This window comes from Leptodactylus fuscus, chromosome 6, assembly GCF_031893055.1.
Source record: "Leptodactylus fuscus isolate aLepFus1 chromosome 6, aLepFus1.hap2, whole genome shotgun sequence".
Classification (NCBI taxonomy): Eukaryota; Metazoa; Chordata; class Amphibia; order Anura; family Leptodactylidae; genus Leptodactylus; species Leptodactylus fuscus.
The window spans coordinates 58,675,022-58,690,280 of NC_134270.1; the positions used below are offsets into that span (position 1 = coordinate 58,675,022).

The 15,259-nt window shown below is 44.4% G+C and overlaps 1 protein-coding gene across 1 annotated transcript in view; it reads left to right on the forward strand.

Moving 5' to 3' along the window:
* The window catches only part of NCAPD3 (non-SMC condensin II complex subunit D3), a 28,884-nt gene that overhangs the window by 11,710 nt on the left and 1,915 nt on the right, over positions 1-15,259 (forward strand). Inside the window, exons 16-32 of the mRNA XM_075280057.1 lie at positions 1,231-1,451; positions 1,896-2,087; positions 2,167-2,267; positions 3,396-3,511; positions 5,622-5,729; positions 6,362-6,473; positions 6,558-6,701; positions 7,350-7,588; positions 9,298-9,377; positions 9,460-9,597; positions 9,677-9,810; positions 10,478-10,680; positions 10,787-10,897; positions 10,975-11,151; positions 12,313-12,455; positions 12,529-12,665; positions 12,838-12,906. Of these exons, the coding sequence (XP_075136158.1) occupies positions 1,231-1,451; positions 1,896-2,087; positions 2,167-2,267; positions 3,396-3,511; positions 5,622-5,729; positions 6,362-6,473; positions 6,558-6,701; positions 7,350-7,588; positions 9,298-9,377; positions 9,460-9,597; positions 9,677-9,810; positions 10,478-10,680; positions 10,787-10,897; positions 10,975-11,151; positions 12,313-12,455; positions 12,529-12,665; positions 12,838-12,906 (2,425 nt within the window). The remainder of the gene's footprint in view (positions 1-1,230; positions 1,452-1,895; positions 2,088-2,166; positions 2,268-3,395; positions 3,512-5,621; positions 5,730-6,361; positions 6,474-6,557; positions 6,702-7,349; positions 7,589-9,297; positions 9,378-9,459; positions 9,598-9,676; positions 9,811-10,477; positions 10,681-10,786; positions 10,898-10,974; positions 11,152-12,312; positions 12,456-12,528; positions 12,666-12,837; positions 12,907-15,259) is intronic.

Below are 15,259 nucleotides of genomic sequence, written 5' to 3' on the forward strand. Positions count from 1 at the left end.
CATCAGTATGGGGAAGAAAGGTGATTTGAGTGCCTTTGAACGTGGCATGGTTGTTGGTGCCAGAAGGGCTGGTCTGAGTATTTCAGAAACTGCTGATCTACTGGGATTTTCACGCACAACCATCTCTAGGGTTTACAGAGAATGGTTCGAAAAAGAAAAAACATCCAGTGAGCGGCAGTTCTGTGGGCGGAAATGCGTTGTTGATGCCAGAGGTCAGAGGAGAATGGCCAGACTGGTTCAAGCTGATAGAAAGGCAACAGTGACTCAAATAGCCACCCGTTACAACCAAGGTAGCCAGAAGAGCATCTCTGAACGCACAGTACGTCGAACTTTGAGGCAGATGGGCTACAGCAGCAGAAGACCACACCGGGTGCCACTCCTTTCAGCTAAGAACAGGAAACTGAGGCTACAATTTGCACAAGCTCATCGAAATTGGACAATTGAAGATTGGAAAAACGTTGCCTGGTCTGATGACTCTCGATTTCTGCTGCGACATTCGGATGGTAGGGTCAGAATTTGGCGTCAACAATATGAAAGCATGGATCCATCCTGCCTTGTATCAACGGTTCAGGCTGGTGGTGGTGGTGTCATGGTGTGGGGAATATTTTCTTGGCGCTCTTTGGGCCCCTTGGTACCAATTGAGCATCGTTGCAACGCCAAAGCCTACCTGAGTATTGTTGCTGACCATGTCCATCCCTTTATGACCACAATGTACCCAACATCTGATGGCTACTTTCAGCAGGATAATGCGCCATGTCATAAAGCTGGTATCATCTCAGACTGGTTTCTTGAACATGACAATGAGTTCACTGTACTCCAATGGCCTCCACAGTCACCAGATCTCAATCCAATAGAGCATCTTTGGGATGTGGTGGAACGGGAGATTCGCATCATGGATGTGCAGCCGACAAATCTGCGGCAACTGTGTGATGCCATCATGTCAATATGGACCAAAATCTCTGAGGAATGCTTCCAGCACCTTGTTGAATCTATGCCATGAAGAATTGAGGCAGTTCTGAAGGCAAAAGGGGGTCCAACCCGTTACTAGCATGGTGTACCTAATAAAGTGGCCGGTGAGTGTAGATTACTACATAACGTTCTATCATTTATCTTCTCTTAAGCCCTCGGTGTAGTGACTTGTTAATTTTCACAGTTGAGCGTTTGCGTCAATTGTATTCAGTGCAGACAATCCTCTGAGTTTAACTTGTGTTACCAATTCCCCCACCTTAGGCTCAACCTCACAATGTGTCAGTGCAGAAGGCCTGGCTTACTGGCCTAATCCCGGTTGTGCTGGATACAGAGTCTTCCGTCCAGGAGAAGACCTTGGAGTGTCTGGACCAGCTTATCTTACAAAGCATCAAACATTACAACCGCTATCGAGATGATGATGAGAGGCAGAAGCTGACCTGGGACCTGCTGCACCAGCTCACCACAGAGTGTCAGGACCTTAGGTGGGTGAAACTCCCCATGTCTGAAATGGTGTCTACTTCTCAATCTGTCCCTAAAATTCTATATTTTATCCTTCAAAATAGCTATTAAACAACATTGCATTAATGCTGCACCCAACAATCCAGACTCCCCTAGTGGGGGAAACCAGTTTTTTTTTTTAGCCAGACACAAAGTCTTGCATGTTTGACTTTTGTGTCGGGCCGAAAAAAAACAAAACAGTTTCCCCGTGGAGAGTCCGCAGGCGGACATCGGCGGTCACCTTTACAAAACCCTTCAAGTGAATGGGTTTTAAAGCTGACCACCGGGTTTCCATGACCTGTCCAGTTAGCCGGGGCTGCAAGTGTGAACGAAGCATAATATGAAAATAATCTGTCACTTGTTTCCATTGATGTCAACTGATAATCCAGAATATTTCCTAACCTGGCATGTTCTTTCTCTGTCCATAGCCGTTATCTGACTAAAGCTTTTCACCTATGGGCCAAGCAGGATAAGTTTTCTTCCACTTTAATCAACAATTTGATCTCTCACACGGAGACTGAGCACTCGGCCTCAGCCTGGATGGTCCTCGCCAAGGTTGCTGGGTCTGCACCAAAACTAGACTACACCAAAATCCTGAACGCCTGGGACCATGTCAGAAGGTAAACTCGTAGATTCTGTCTCCAGATAATGAGTCTCAAAGTTGAGCAGCAGTTTTATTTGGTCTCCTTTCTGTTCCAGTGAGACAGACACAAGTTCCACCACCACCACCGGGCACATCCTGTGTGTGATTGGCCATGTTGCAAAACATATTCCTTCAGACAAAAGAGTCCAGCTGATCAGTAAGGCACTTTTTTCAGTTGCTGAGACAGTGGTGTTTTTGTGTTGTGTGTTTCAATTCCTTAGCATTTCCAAGACCTCTGCTTGTTGCCTACAGATTGAAAACAGACCCACTCATAGCAGAGATTGTTACTGTTAGTTGGTATCTACCGGTCGATCGCAAAGGAAGTATGGGTCGATCGCGGGATGCAGCCAGGGATCCCCAGTGTCTGCTTGTTCACAGTGCAGGCTGATAGTCGACTCTCAGTCTGCGCTGAGAACAAGCAGACACCGAGGATCCCTGGGCGGCCACAGAACGCCGCTGTCTCCTGCTCTCACGCTTCGCCGACCCTGCCCACAGACACGTCCCGCCCACAGACACGCCCTGGCCCCGCCCACAAGAAGTGAGATCTTTTGCCTTGGTCAGTTTATAAAGTTGCTCACATGCTGAAAAAGTGCGAGCACCCCTGGTCTAGACAATCCTGAGCTTGGCGCACTTGCAGAACGAATATCTCTTCTATCCTGATAGTGTTACAGTTACAAATTATACAGATATGGGAATGTGTTGGGGGGATGGGGCACGTTCTTTCATAGGACCTTGTATAGATGCCGTAAATAAAGAGTAATAGTTATTCTGTAAAGTTCTGCATTTTTCTAATATAGTTTATCATTTCCTCATCATTTTCAAGAACTCTACTACTCTTCAGTGAATGAAACATTTTTATTCATGTCCACAGAATGAAAACCTGTTAACCTAATGCTGCTCACTGTTGAGGGTGTGTGTAATGTGCACAATCCCCCGTGAGCTAAACACATCAGCAGCACAATTGTTACATTGTACTTGCTCCTATACATTTGTATCAATCTGGAATTCAGGATTCTTGGCTCACAAATCACTCTGTAGAGTAGATGCCATTGTAGGAAACCCTAAGTAAATGTATTACAATGTATGAGAAACTTGTAAGATACATAAAAATATTGAGGGGGGGGGGGGGGAGGATTGACGCACAAGTATATCAGCTGCAAATCTTTTTCATTAGACTGGATAAGACCCTTTTCGGCGGTGTCCATTAGGCCATGAGGCTGTGTGTTGAGTGGACTCTTTATATTATAAATGCAATTGCTCTGACCCCTTTCTTTCCTCTGTATAGATGATGTAAAATCCTGGTTGAAAGAGTTTAAGTCTCCTCTAGAGATTATAAGCCCAGCAATAGAAACTCTACAGAAGTTGTGCTATGCTCACCTGGACACCCCTGAAGCTGTGCAGGTAAAATTACAAAGTTGAGGTTGCTTTTAGCACTTCCTTAATATCTATATAGTAATATTTGGGGTTAGTTCACACAGATTTTTGCAGGTGGATTTTGAGACAATCTGCGTCAAAAAATGCCATACAACTCTCCCATTCATTTCAAGAGGACCTTTCATGTCTTCAGGCAAATGCGGTTTTATATACCGCTAGAAATCCGACGCACTGAATTCGGTGCACTGTCAGCTTTCCCGTTATGTGCCGCGGGAGAAAGAGGTTTCGGTGCCATTACCGATGGCTCTTCACTATGAGAAGGGCATAGCTGTCTAGCTGGGAACGCCCCTCCTGACAGTATTGTATGTAGTGCTATACTGGCAGAGGGGGGAGTTCCTTACCGCCCAGCCATGACGCTGAGCAGTGAGGAACACCCCCATCCTGCTGACAGTACTCGTCCATAGACTAGTACTGGGGGGAAGGGCATTCCTCACCGCTTAGCCTTATGGCTGGGCAGTAAGGAATAGCTCTTGACAGTACAGAGCTATGAACGAGTAATGTCAGGAGGGGCGTTCCTCACAGCCCAGCTAGACTGTCAGGAATGCCCTTCTGACAGTGAAGAGCTATCAGCAATTGCACCGATGTCTATTGCCCCTGGGACACTTAACGGGAAAGAGTTCTGTCGGCTTTCTAGCGGTATATAAAACCGTGTGTGCCTGGTTAAAAGGTGGGAGTCAGGAGCAGATTTTTTACCTTTCTTTAGATAAATTCCGCCTTGCACCCCCATTGAAATAAATGGGAGGCAGAAAAACCACTAGGTTGGTTAGGTTTTTTTGGATAGATGTAAGGGGGGGAAGGAGGAAGGGAAAGACACGGCAGCCGACTGGCTACCGGGGCTCTTGCAGGAACTTTTAGGATACAGCGGTTCCACGGACAGACACAAACACACCAGACACGAAGTAAGAAACCTAAATTTTACTCTATACCCTTTTTGGGTGAACTCCAGGCTAACGGGCCTGATGAAATCAATAATTACAAGACACTCAGCCGAGGGCCGAGACCCCGGAGTGACGCCGCACCGTGACCTAATATGTCAGAACTAGTAAACTATGCCTTTAACTAGCGGCTACCTATGTAAAGCAGCTGCAATTTACCTGTTAATACCAAGCTAACAAAACAATGTAAGTATGCAGAGGAAGATCACCTGCGGTGTCTCACTGGGGTTAACAATATCACAGTTTACTATTTAACCTTCCCAATTCCCAATGTCCACATTTCAACACACTACCCCAACCCTGCAGGGAGGACTTCAGCAACAGGTTTTGTTTAATCAGAAGTTGGTGCTTAGCTGCACAAGTCTTAGTGAAACAAATAACTCCTCTTATGACGTACTTCTGGTACTATAATCCAGGATATAGGGTCTCTTTTGAATAGCAGGACAACACGTGCTGTATCTCCGTTTAGATGGGACTCACTTTAAAGCAAAATGGCCGGAACCAGTCTATGCTAGGTTTTTGGCGCCAAAAAAACAACAACTATTTACTGAGTGTATACACTATTCACCCTTATGAAAGGTGAATCGGAGCTCCGCTTACCCGGGTTAGCAAGGGGGCGAACAGTCAGATGGATTTTCAGATGACAACTGGAACACGGTGTCACAGGGGCTGGTCCTTCTTTTCATCCGCTCCACGGCGTCTGTACCGCAACCGTCTCCAACTCTCCTGACATGGGAACCAGCAACAGGTCCGGGCTTCTCCAGAGCTGGCCCTGGCCTGAAACAAGCGTTGCACGGCAGCAAAATGGCGATGGATTGTCTCTCAGATCTCTCACTGCTCAACAGCCAGCTTCTTCTCACACACTACTCCAGTTCACTTCCTGAACTCGTCACTTCCTGGTTTTTCCTTTACCTAACACAGCGGCATCTTGTGGTCAAAAAGAATTACTACAATAGAATTTTTCATTACAGAAACATCTCCTTTTACCACTGCTATTATCACATCACACACTTGTCAGTGGGAAGTGTTCTGAGACTGTGATAGCATTAGCCCCCCCGTGACATAGATAGAGATATATAGATATCTATAGATAGATATAATGTTTAATATTTTTTTCTTCTTCATTCCTTAACGTCTTACAGGATCTGCTCAATGATGTGTGCGGAGATTTGGTGTCTGTTTGCGAGGAGCACATTTCTTCTGTGGTGATGGCTGACTCCCAGCATGTTCAGTTCGATCAAGAATTAATGGTGAGGGATTTTATATTTCCTAGGGGGCAAATATCTGTGTATTGAGGAGTATAATGTCCCATTTTCTAGATGTGTATATAGATTGCAGAAACTTGACTTGATCTTGCACATACGGAATGACTTTCCTGCAAACAAACGTATGATATTGAATGTAGATGATGTTAGAATTGTACTCCCTCAAAATATATCGGCGTCTAGCAATGTATCCTCTTTCAGCTTCTGAATTTAAAGTCTGTTCCTACAAGTAGACGTCTTGCACATGGTGAAGAGATCTACACAAAAGTTGGAGAGTTGTAGTTTTTTCTTTATATGTGCTTTGGTCAGTCAGCCTCAATGCTATCCATAAACACCCTGCTTCTTAATTCCCAAATTATATAATCTTGTGCCAATGCGAAGTTTTATCCACTCCCCCAATTTAAGCCAGGGCTCCCCTCTGCCTTCCTGTAGTGCTACTGGTGAGTGACAGGTGCAGTGCACTAGCTTATATACAATTCAATGGGTCCGTTTTATTATTCCATTTATGCCAGATACCTAGCATAAAGGTTGCAAACCTCCAGGACTTCTCAAGTGGCATTTATTGGTAGAGTTTTGTTTTACTGTTACCCACATCTACTCTGTCCACACTGACTTAGGTCCGACACCTCTTTACCCTGGGAGAAGCCGCTCAGCTTTGTCCAGCACGTGTAGAGAAACGAGTCTTGCTTCTGGTCCAGTCTATCCTGGCATCTGTACATACAGAGCAAAGTGAGTTCATGTTCATTTATTACATTACATGTTCTGCAATGAGTTTGGCAGGTGCAGTAATTTTACTATTTCTTACCCCCATAGACTCCATTGTCTCTAACAGTGATGGTGTTCCAGAGTCTCAACCGCTCTCCCAATCACAGTCACAACCACAATCTCAGCCACTGTCACAGTTCAGAGGGTCTTCTATGCCTCCTTTGCTCCGGGCCCACGCCTTTATTACACTTGGTAAGAAAGCTCTTCACACTTGCAGTAAAAGCAGTCTCATTAGAGCTAAGGTCATGGACATTAGACTATATGCGGTAGGGCATTGTAACCTTATAGCTGACCATAAACATAACCTGCTAAAGTGAATATTTCAAGGTAAATTAAAAGAGTTGTATAGGCTCTGAACACACAGAGTTTTGGGAGATTTCAGCTCTGAAGCATGCACAATTGTGAGAGCAGACTGTAACTTGGGATTGTTACAGGATAAGTAATGTTTGGTATGTACACAGTGATTCCACTTTTTCTGGAGACTTATTTCATATATAACCTGTAAAATGTGATCAATCTGCATACTCTAAAATATATTGGCCTACATTTATTAATGTGGCTTAATTAAAATCTCAACTGATTTATTGATCTATGGTGTGACCGATTTATGGCTGTATTTGACACCAGGACTAGGTTCAACTATGTTTGCAACTTTGTAAAATGTGTCTAGATCCTGGCCAGGCAGCAAGCCACAGCCACTGTAATAATACGTTTACAGACTGACATGCATAGCACAAATGGCTCTAAATTCTGGCCTAGAGTCCTAATAAATGTGTTCCCTGGCAGATAAAACGCCAAAAGTTGCAAATGCATTAATACATGTGGAACTGTTTTCCTTAGGAAAGTTGTGTCTCCAGCATGAGGACCTTGCAAAGAAATGTATTCCTGCCCTTGCTCGAGAACTGGAAGTATCTGATGACCTTGCCATTCGGAACAATGTGATCATTGTCATCTGTGACTTGTGTATTCGTTACACCACAATGGTGGACCGATATATTCCCAATGTGTCCGTGTGCCTCAAGGACAGAGACCCTTTCATTAGGAAGCAGACCCTGATCATGCTGACTAACCTGCTGCAGGTAAGATATTTGTATGACTCTAACATGCACATTATACTCATCACTATCAATGTTAGAATGTGTTGCTACCTTGAGAGTGCTCAGTATTGTACTTGTGTCTGTCTAAAATGGTAACCCATTCCAAGCACCATAAGAGTTGCTGTCATTTCAAATGTTTTTTGTGTAAATGAACACTTTAAGTGAATATAAGAAACTTTGTAATATCTTATAAGAAAAAAATGTTCCTATTGTCTATTTAGCTCCTCTCCTGCCTGGCAAACTGCTCATTTCACAGATAGATTTGTCTTCACTGTGAAGTTTCACTTACAGACCACATTGCCTTGTGGCCTATGGGGAGAAGGAGGAGCTCAGTAAGGTAGAAGCTGCCAGAGGACATATAAAAAGTGATATAAAAGAGAGAAATTTTAGTAATGGTTTTTCAGAAGGTCTTTACTGGACTAAATTTTATAAATGTGAATAAAGCTCTGGTGAAATATATTTTTCTGTAATTTGCTCCAGAATGCCTGTTTCTTCTCCCTCTCCATAGGAATGTATGAACTGCAGCTTGTCTTCAGTGAAGAATGGTTTTCTTTCACTGAAATGAGCAGTTTTCCAGGCAGGATAAAAGGTGATAACAGCATTGTTCTGGTGGCTGACATTGAGCCAGAGAGGTGAGCGGTGGGTAGAACACCCTCCCACTACACAGCCCATGTGCACATTCAGGGTGGTGAACGGGAGACTCTTCAGCTCACCTCTGCAGCTCCATTCATTGCAGGACTGCTGCTGTCGACGGCTGTGTGTGCTGACGATTCACTGCGTATGCGTGCAATCTCAGCAGGGCCGCTGCAGACATCACAGCAGCGGCCCTACCATGCAACAAACTATGAATGGAGCCTGAGAGGTGAGCAGAAGCTCCCCCATTCACCTCTGAACAGCCCCCTGTCAGCGCTACAGGTGGCACTGTGTTGCTTGTCAGCGCTGAAAACTAACATAGTGCAGCACTGCACCATGTGTCAGCTACCATGGCATAGGTTAGCCATCACTGTATTAGAGCAATGCAAAGTAACAGAGCCGCCTTCTGTGCTCCAGATTGTTCATTTGCATGTTGTGAAATAAATGACAATCTCGACAACAGAGGCACAAATTTCCAGGTGAGTCTGACTTATCTGGCTATGTTGCTGATTTAATGTGTTTCGCCCTGGTGACAGACTCCCTTTTAACCCAGCAGTACTGTGATTTTTCTGTTATAACCTGGCCTGTACAGTGCACCACTGGATGGGACCAGTAAGTCCACTGGTGATTCTCATGTATTGTGAAGCCGATCAGTCCTCCCTCCTCCTACAATGGTCTCCGTACAACAATATGAGGCTGAATGTGACAAGTTACTGCAGGAAACAGCTGGAACCTGACTAGATAAGTGACACATGTGCCACCAAGGAGGTTAGAACTAGTCTAGTCACTAGGAATAAAAATAGTGAACCAATTAGACCACCTAGGATGCGATTATCAATCTACAAAAGCAGGAATCGGGATCATTAACCCACTAAGGTTAAGTCCAAGAGGGATGTAATTTATAATCCATTCAACCACCAGGGATGCAGCATGCCTTATTGCAATGGTGGTGCATATAGACACTGCTGTAGACTTAGTAATACATTTTGGTTGCCGCTGCCTTTCTGTACACATCTATTCGATATATTGTATCTGTTGTTTTTTCATTTACATTGCAGGAAGAGTTTGTGAAGTGGAAAGGCTCCCTGTTCTTCCACTTTGTCAGCGTCCTAGTGGACCCAGACCCAGATATTGCCAAGTAAGTGTTTGTGATGATGGATAGACGCAGTAACTCTAACTCTGTGCAGGGATTTTACTCTCCCTTTCCTACTCTATTGCAGGTTTGGAGAATTCTGCTTAGTTCACCTTTTGTTGAAAAGAAACCCAGTCATGTTTTCCCAGCATTTTATTGAATGCATTTTTCACTTTACTTCCTACGAGAAACATGACAAGTACAACAAGTTCTCCCAGACTGAGAGGTAAGTTCCATCTTCCTCTTTGATGATCTTCATCGCCATTGAATTGTTTCCCTTTGAATTTGCTGATCTCTGTGTTTAGGGAGAGGAAGCTTTTCTCCCTGAAAGGAAAGGATAACAAGGAGAAACGAATGAAGATCTACAAATTCCTGCTGGAGCACTTTACGGATGAGCAGAGGTTTAATCTGACTACAAAGATAAGCCAGAACGTTCTAGGTATGTTTACGTACATGTTCTAGACTCTGTCTGTCACTTACAACTTTCCAATTATAATACTACAAGGCCAAGCATGCTTTGAAAGTGGCAGATAACCGTAACTTGTAGTTTATGGAGAGTCACAGGATAGACCTCACCACTCAGCTTTGTGGACGTTACACTAGATCTTCACTGGTCTCTTATTGAGGTACCTTGTTATTAAAGGGGTTCTCCCATCTCATTGTCTCAGCAGTCTGCCTGCAGTCTCTTCTTCTCACTTCCTGTATTTCCCCCTGCCTCTTGCTGAACAGGCCAAAGAAGTCTCACAACACTTATGCAGATCAGATAATATGCAGATGCTTGTACAGAAAAGACTCAGTGTTATCTGTGTGTTTATAGAGAGAGATAACATGCTTGGCTTTATCAGCAAACTGCAATTAGCTGAGCGATTGTCCTGCCAGCAAGAGCAGTGAGTAAGCGACGTTACTTGTCCTATCTAACAGATCCTTGGTTGTAGCAACACTGTGTAAACAATGGGAGGAATAAGTTCAAATAGGCAAACAAAGCAGCAGTTCTAAAGCAATATATTTAGGAAAAGTCTTCAATTTACATAAGCTACCAGTAAAGATAGGATCCTTGAGATGGGACATCCCCTTTAATTGACATGTCATTTTCCCTCCTGCTGCAGCTTGCTTTGTTGATGGCCTGTTACCGATTGACATGGAAGCCAATGAGCTGCTGTCTGACCTCTTTGAAATCATGAGCTGCAAGGAGATCAAGTTATCGGCGATGAGGTCGAAACCAGGGGAGGACAACGCTGGAGTAGATGATGATGAAATGGCTATGGCTAATGCTGTAATGCAAGTCGCACAAAAGAAGCTCATTTCCCAGGTCAGAGGGAGAAGCAGTGACTGATATCTGAATAGTCTGCAGCAATATAGAAATAGTAAGTCACATAGTCATAAATAGTCACATATTGTTTCTTTTACCTATTTAGGTCCAAAAGAAAAACTTCATAGAAAACATCATCCCCATTATCTCCTCTCTGAAGGGCATGTTGGAGCAGCAGAGAATCCCTGCATTGCGGGACCTCATGAACTACTTACGGGTAAGTCACTGGTGTGAGAAACACTGGCAGGTCAATGCCATACGTACAGGCATAACAGTTGTTGGTTACATCTGCAGGAGATGATGCAGGATTACCGGGATGAGATCAAAGATTTCTTTGCTGCGGATAAACAGTTGGCAGCAGAGCTAGAATACGACATGAAGAAGTATGAGGAGATGCTGGAGCGGGAACAAAGTGAGCAAGACAATGCCTCCATGAATCCACCCACTACAGCCACATCTGGCAGTCCACAGGTAAGGAGGACATGGCAGCTGTGGGATAACAATGAATGTATGGTGTGTTTAGTAAAAACCAGAAATGGTGTGCCATTGGCTGGGCCGATGCATTTACATTATAGCAGCCACAGGAAGACTGGCATTCTTATGTAGGCAAGTCAGATAATACTGTAATTCCTATTTGCTTAGATTGAATATGAATGGGTCAATTTAGATCTCCTGAAAGGGGAAGAAAGGTCATGTTAACTACCGATTAGTAGATTACCCTCATTTAGAAGACCCTTCACCAACTCCTACTCTTTACATCATGTAATAGGCTCTGCTTTACTGATGCTGCACTGTTGGATTTTTTTCTAGCCCCCACCAGTCCTGAGCAATCATTTGTTAGTTTTGGTGTCTGATCTGATAGACTAGACTACTAGGCTTCTAATATCAGGTGGATGGTCTTCCACCAGTGCAGACAAGGGCGTGATTCCTCTGTTTAGTAAGTTATTGCTGAATTGTGCCTACTGCTGCCCGTGACCATTCCATAAAGCCTTATTTAGCATATGGGACACTAAAACTGATGGTGCACATTGCTCAGGAATGGTGGGGGTAGAGAAAACAATTCAGTTGTGCTGGAATTGGTGGAACAGGGCCTTGTGATAGTTGGAAAGAACTGGAATGGGTGCGGCCAGGGCTACACTGCAACTTTTTGTAGCACTAGTAATTGATTTTGGCTAAATGGTTATAATCACAGTAGCACTAGAAAGGCAATGTAGCCCTGGCCTAAAGGGAACTTTTCAAGGATGTAGTAGCCCAGCTCTGTTTTAGTTTCCCCTGTGACTCCATATTCGCAAGGTTTTAGGTACTTACCATAAAATACATTAAAGGGGTTGTTCGGGAATTTACTTATGACCTATCTTTGGGGCAATACATATGGGATCAGACAGGTGGCCCCCACATGGATCAGCTGTTTTGGGTGCTGCTTGTGATGGCCGTGATATAGAGTCCACGTAGCTAGAAGTAGATATGTCCATGCACTGTCCAGTGGCCGGGTGCTGTTACACTAATAGCGTAGACTAGAATTAGACTATAGAGCATCTGGCAGGACTCAGAATATTCCTTAACTAGAGGATGTAGTTTCTAGTTCTTGGAAACCATCTCTACCCAGACTAATCCTTATGATGCTTTTCTTAGGCCTTGGCTGCTGCTGGTTCTCCCCGAACCCCAGGTGCTCATCGGTCCCCTGTCCCCAATATAGCGGTTGTGCCTGGAGGGCCATCTACACCCATTACAACACCCAGGGTCGGCATTCTTGCTGGACAAGTCCCTCGGCCAAGGTATATATCAATCTTGAAGGATTTAGTTGTTATAATGGAAGGTGTATATTTTGACTATTCTTTGCTCTTGCAGGCAACAGTCCCTCAGCACTTTGGCCATCCTCAATTCTGCGAGAAAAACTGTGGAAAACATGCTGAAGCCGAGGAGTAAGAGCATCGGGGCAAATCCATCAACGCCATCTTCATCCAGCAGGAACAGCAGTAAGCTAGGTATGAGCGGAAGAGCTATGTTTGCTTGTATGGGTCACATTATATGGCGGCATCTAGGATTCCAATCTTGGGTTAGTGCTATTTTCTGGATGGTTGCAGGTAATATCCCTTAAGTTAGACTCTAGTAGAAGACATTGTTACAAGTTTGTAATGTATCACTCAATTCTTGCAGTCACATTCCGCAGCTCCGATCAACAATCTAATACGTCACTTGAAGAAAGAGCGATCAGTACTCCTGAACGTAAGTAGGAAGTTGTGCGTCTACTGCCATTTCTACACTGTGACATTCTCATATTCACTTTGGTAGGCATTAGGTTGTATTGGTGAAGTTATTTGCCAGAATTGGCGTTTTGCTTTTTGACTATTTAAAATAATAATTAGGTTGATTCCTATTGTGGAAATGGGATCAACAGTTCAATAATATCTAGTACAGAACATTTTGCGCCATCAAGTGGACGTATAATGAATGACATGACCATGTCTGTCTTGCTTGAGCACCCTCCACTGCAATGTCTAAAAGGAGAGGAACTAGTTTGAAGAAAGCTTTCATTTCCATTTCAGTGGCAAGTTTTATATGGAATGCATTTTGCAATACAATGCATTCAGAAAGTCTTCAGGTCTTGAACCTTTTTTTTTTCTTCACACTTTGCATTTTGCAACCTTGTGTTAAAGAGGACCTTTCACCATATCCGGGCACAGGCAGTTCTATATACTGCCAGAAAGCTGACAGTGCGCTGAATTCAGTGCACTGTCGGCTTTCCCGATCTGTGCCCGGTGTGAAGAGCTTACGGTCCCGGTACCGTAGTGCTCTATGGTCAGAAGGGCGTTTCTGACCATTAGCCAGGAACGTCCTTCTGCCTCGCGGCGCCAATCGCGCTGTGCTGTGGAGCGGGAAGGAACTCCCCCCTCCCTCTGCTCACACAGCTTGTCCGTAGACTAGCATTATCAGGAGAGGGAGGGGGCGTTCCTCCCGGCTCCACAGCACAGCGCGATTGGCGCCGCGAGGCAGAAGGACGTCCCTGGCTAATGGTCAGAAACGCCCTTCTGACTGTAAAGCGCTACGGTACTGGGACCGATAGCGCTTTACACCGGGCATGGATCGGGAAAGCCGACAGTGCGCTGAATTCAGCGCACTGTCAGCTTTCTGGCAGTATATAACACTGCATGTGCCCAGATATGGTGAAAGGTCCTCTTTAAAGTGAAAAAAGAAATAAAGCTTCTTCTCCCATCATTCTGCACTTCACACCCCATACAAAGTGAAAACTAAAATATTGCATTGCCTTTAAGTATTTAGACCCTTTACTTAGTTGAAGCATCTTTGGGCATGATCATAGCCTCCAGCCATCTTGAGTATGATGCCTTAAGGTTTGCCAACTTAGATTTGGGGATTTTATATCATTCTGCTTTGCAGATTTTCTCAAGCTCTTTTCAGATCTCTCCAGAGATTTGATCCTTCACAACAATTTGGTGCACAGTTAGATGGTCTAGTGTAAGACTAAACCATTTATTAGTTGTTTCCATTGAAGACAAACTTGCTCAGCTGCTTCATCTGTCTAGTTTTTGGCAGTTCCTTTTCCATATTCCCTACCCGATATTATGACATGCATACACCAAATGGTGGGAAGTAGAGATGAGCGAGTAGTAGTCAATCGAATACTGCTAGCTATTCGCGCTAAATATTCGATTCAGAGCTAGCGTTGATTGGCCGAATGCTATACACTGTATAGCATTTGGCAAATCAACGTTGGTTCTGCAGCAGGCTCATCTTTGCTATCCAGGAGATCTGGCAGCTTGCAGTCACGAGGGAGCTGACTCTCTTTCTCATAGGAATGAATTGACCGGAATTAATTGGCCAGCGTACAGCATTCGGCCAATCAACACTGGTCCTGCCGGAGGCTTGTCTGTGAGGAGGCGGAGACTAAAATCGGATCACAATGGAGACTGTTGTGGTCCGATCTTAGACTCTGCCTCCTCACAGACGAGGCTCTGGCAGAACCAGCTTTGATTGGCCAAATGCTGTACACTGGCCAATCAACACTGGTCAATTCATTCCTATGAGAAAGAGAATCAGCTCCCTCGTAACAGCAAGCTGCCAGCTCTCCTGACTAGCAAGGACGAGCCTGCGGCAAATCAACGCTGGTTCTGCCGCAGGCTTGTTCTTGTTAGTCAGGAGAGCTGGCAGCTTGCTGTTATGAGGGAGTTTACTTTTTATCAGCGCAACTGCAAGTAATGTGCAGTTAAAGCGCACGGTCCCCATAGACTATAATGTGGTCCGTGCGCTTTAACTGCACTTCGCACCTCCTAAACACTCTCCTCCTGCTATTCGTGGACTTGGTGACTCTCCTTTAGTCGAATAGTGGTCTCCCCTGAAACGAGTATTTTTTTCCCATAGACTATAATGGGATTCGATATTCGAATCTCAAATATTTCACGGTTCGCTCATCTCTAGTGGGAAGGTTTTAAGCTACAGAAATGTAAGATCTAACGTGATGCAGACCAAGCTATACTCCAGCAGAGATTTGGATCAGCAGTTTAATCCATTAACTGCCATTTTTAAAAAAAAATATAATATGGGAACTGCGCCGTGAGAATGA